We start from the raw sequence: 4,208 nt of genomic DNA, 5'->3' as shown, positions 1-4,208 counted from the left end.
AACAATTAATCTTACATACCAATCTGGTTTATTCAATCGAAAATATAAGTAGTAATCAAAATGATTTCATTAATCGAAAACATAAGTGGTAATCAAAAGATATTATTATTTGTTAGGTATGGTGGATTGAAATATTTCTATCTAGTTAGATCATACACCATCATTGTCTATTCAATCAAGCATCAAGAAAAACTTTATATGATTCAGATTTACTAAATAAGACCTTCAATCCATTAATCTTATCAAATCACATTATACACAACTTACCAATCTTTATGGTTTCAACCTGCAAGAACTTCAAAAACATATAACAAGACTTACAATGAATCAAGTCAAAATATCGATGAAGCTAAATTCTACATTAGAAATCAATTAGGACCAAAAAAAACATAACCTAAGTAGCCTACTAACAACAATGGCAATCACACCAATAAAAAATGAAAACAACAGCCTAACAACAATGGCAACAACACCAAGAAACAATCAAATGTTACACACGAAAATCACAACTCAAAATGCCTCCTTCTAACGTTTTACAGTCTGCTTATTGTTTGCTGAGTCAACTCGGTACTCCATTTTTGCAGGCAATGGAGCAGAAAATACAAAACTATCTTCTTCTTCTTCTTCTTCTTCTTCATCATCACCTTCTTGATCAGGCTGATTCTTGTTGGTTGTATTATGGATTCTGGTTCCCAAATTCTTTCTTGGATCCATCTCATTTTCACTCATTTCTGAAGAATCTTCTTCTTCGATTTCAGGTTCTTTTGAAGAAACTCCAATTTCTTCGACTTCTTCATCATCGCCATTACTGCTATCACTCTCGCCACTTGAAACAGGGCTATGTTTTCTGTTAATTACTCTATAAACATTGCCTTTTTCATCAAAGCTTACATTTTTCTTCACTTTAGGTTGATTTTTCAACAAACACCCAATTCTACTTTGGGAAACGCCATGTTTTCTAGGGTTTTCGACCTCAAAGATTTCTACTTTTTCTTCTTCCGCCTTGGGAACTGAAGAAACCCTGTTGGGTTTTTTAATTTGTGTTCTCAGATTTTCAGAAGATTTTCTTTCGTCACGATCATCACCTAAAGCTCTAGAACCAGAAGCCCTGATTTTGTGCTCCCGCTGTAAGATCACAGATTGCTTACCATTTTTACTGAATCGGATATTCTTGACTGAAATTACACGGCTTTCTGTGGAGATTTCATCAATGAACTCCATGAATCGAATCAGTTCTCGGCTAATTGATCGTCTACCATCTCTAATCATCGGATCACTACCCTGCAGATTGAAAACCCTAATCAGATTACTAAAGTGCCAATCGAATCACTTCCAATGCATATTAGTTGCGTATTACCTGAATAGCATCGAGCTTGATGAGCAAGTTCATGGATTCGCGAGAAAGGAGGCGAAAATCAAAGTGGGTTTTATTGGAAACGGATGCTTTAAGGTTATTGAGAGCTGATTTGATACAGGCGAGATCCTTTAAATGGCGTAGGGTTACGGATCTCCGTACAAGAAATGCTCTGAAGTGGATTTGTATAGTACGGGCAGCCGCGTTACGGAGAGAGGATGATCCCGGAGACTGTTTGCGGCGGCGAAGGGAGGATTCAAGGGCGGCGATGCGTTGGATAAGGGAGGAAACAGTTGAATCAACTGATGGTGGATTTTCTTGAACATTTTCTTGTTGAACGTACTTTTGAAAAAGCTGATGTTTTTTATGGATGTCAGCGGGAGGAGGCGGAGGATAGTAGCCGTGGTGCTGGGTATGGATGTTGTGGTGGCTCTGCGGTGGCGCGTGGAGATTAGTTTGAGGAGGAGGATGGTGGTGGAGGTTGGAGGAATAGCAATGGGCTAGTGGGTCTGGTGGAGGAGGCGGTGGAGAAGGATAATGAGTGGTGGTGTAACACATGGTGCAGTAGCAGGTGGTGGTCGGTGGGGTGGGGTTGGGTGGCTGGCAGTGGCATTGGTGGTGGTGGTTGGAGGCCATTGGGAGGATGGGGAATCTATATTTGGGAAAAAGAGGTAGAAGACAGAAGGAGCATTGGGTTTTATGCAGTTTGCATAGAAAGGGTTTTTGTCACTTTCTTGCTTGCTTTTAAGATGAGTTTGATGAGTTATGCCGTTGTAGACTTGTAGTCATTGTACTTTTTTATACTTTTATTTATCAAGTAGACATATCTAGTGAACGTGCTAAAACTGATAACTTAAAAAAGATTAGTTTGAAAATGATGTAAGATATCATTTTCACAAATTAAATATGTAAGACTACATGGAGTGGGTGCAATAAGAGAGTGCGGTTAACATGGTAGGCCGGTGGCAACCGCCCCCATCGTATCGTAAGGGAGTAAAGTTTTCCTCTTCTCATATAAAATCTGGGAAAGACTCTCTTTCTCTCTCCTCTTCTCTTCTCTCTTTGATTCTTTCGTTTACTCTATTCTCATCTCTTTCTACCAAGATTCTTACTCGCCACACCCTCTAACCTAACAGTTTACTCTATTCTCATCTCTTTCTACCAAGATTCTCACTCGCCACACCCTCTAACCTAACATATGATAACATATTGTTCTGATCCACTTGATCCTATAATCTCATCGTCTAGAAAACACATCACACACATGTAACCGATGAACAACCATGAAAGCAACAATTTTCAGAAACGTAGCGTGTACACTTGACATTTAGATTTAGATGAATGATTGGGGGGGGGGGGGGGGGGGGGGGGGGTTCCAAGTGGTGTGCCACATGCATCTGGATACGAGTAACAAAGTCTGTGAGTGTCATGTGTAGGGACATTTCTCACGTACACAACGAAACATTAGGAGGAGCCTTTTCGTTTTAATGAGTTTAACAGCTACCGATGCAGCGTTTTTTTTTTTTTTTTTTTACGGAAACCAAACCAAAAACTGCAAAATTTATGTTTTGGGGGATAAGAACCGCATGATTTGTTGTTAGTTTTTTCTTGCGGTTTGGTATCAATCACCCTAGGTTCGGATTTATTGTCGAATTTGTATGGGTTCTTTTTTTTTTTTTTCTTTTTTTTTTTTGTTGGGCCGGTTTTATAACCAAAAAAGCCGAAAAATATAACAAATAACGAAATGTTTCATTATTCGGTTTGGTCCACTATTAATTTTTGCTCTCAATATGAGCCTGTGATGCTATTCTTTGGGCTTATTTCATGGCTGGTTAACATGGGCCAATGGTGTAAAGATTTTGGTACATAATAAGAAATATATATTATTTAAAAAAATTTAAAAATATATTGTGCAGTTTTATAGTTGCGTTTTTCTTAAATGGGGTGGTGTGGTGCTTTTGTGTGCAGTATATTATGTAAAACCACTATGCACCATGATTGCTCGGTTTTTACAAAATAAAAAACCACACCATCGAATTTTGTTTCGGTTTATGTTTTTATTGTTTAGGCTTTCTAGCTTAGTTTTTGCTCGTTGTACACTTTGATACAATTTCAATGTAACCTGGAACGCCAAACTCACTGCTCCTTTGTTTATTAGCCAAAAAGTTGGTCATTTCCAATAAAAATAATAACATAAAAACCATTATAATTTGACACAAATCTGATTTAAGTACCATATTTAAGTACCACATTTTTTTTGTTTTTTAAAAAAAAAAATCATGTTTGCTAAAAGAAGTCAATGCTACCATGGTCAGTTCAACTGGTTACCATGAAAAAATGACCTTCACCATCCAACTTTAACATATTTTGTGATTGGACCATTATAACATTTTTTTTTTTTTTTTGAATTTTTGATTTTTTTTTTTATCGTTGAAATACAATATTTTAAACTTGTTAAAATTATGAAAAGTTATAAAAGGCAGTATTATGTTGGATTTTGTATTTTATTTCATTTTTGTATATTTTTTTATTTTAAGGATAGTTTATTTGTTCAACAGATAACATTTATGTCGTTTTTTTCCAATATAATCGAATAACAGTTACTCGCATTTGTAAATATAATATAATTTTTAAAACAAATAGATTATCGAGAATTTAAAACTATAATAACTTACATATTATAAATATTATGTACGCAAATTTTTATAATTTACTAGCTACTTGCTAGTGGGGTGAATTTTATTAATATATTATATATCACCGGTTAAAAAAATGGTATTTACATACTAATATTATAAATATGCGTCTTGAATTTTGGTATTTTGGTATTTACATACTAATATTATAAATATGC

The 4,208-nt window shown here is 35.6% G+C and overlaps 1 protein-coding gene across 1 annotated transcript; it reads right to left on the bottom strand.

Annotated features, from left to right (window-relative positions):
* Nucleotides 1–340: 340 nt before the first annotated feature.
* LOC145037148 (calmodulin-binding protein-like protein) lies at nt 341–2,116 on the bottom strand. Its single transcript, XM_078985740.1, has 2 exons — nt 1,358–2,116; nt 341–1,281 (listed from the first exon to the last, which is right to left on the bottom strand). The coding sequence occupies exons 1-2, from the start codon at nt 1,988–1,990 to the stop codon at nt 526–528; spliced, it is 1,389 nt and encodes a 462-aa protein (XP_078841866.1). The 5' UTR covers nt 1,991–2,116; the 3' UTR covers nt 341–525.
* Nucleotides 2,117–4,208: the final 2,092 nt, after the last annotated feature.

The sequence above is a fragment of the Lactuca saligna genome, chromosome 3 (assembly GCF_052625555.1).
Source record: "Lactuca saligna cultivar CGN05327 chromosome 3, ASM5262555v1, whole genome shotgun sequence".
Taxonomy (NCBI): domain Eukaryota; kingdom Viridiplantae; phylum Streptophyta; class Magnoliopsida; order Asterales; family Asteraceae; genus Lactuca; species Lactuca saligna.
The sequence above is the reverse complement of the archived record's forward strand: the minus strand, read 5'-3'. Positions and strand labels throughout refer to the sequence as shown.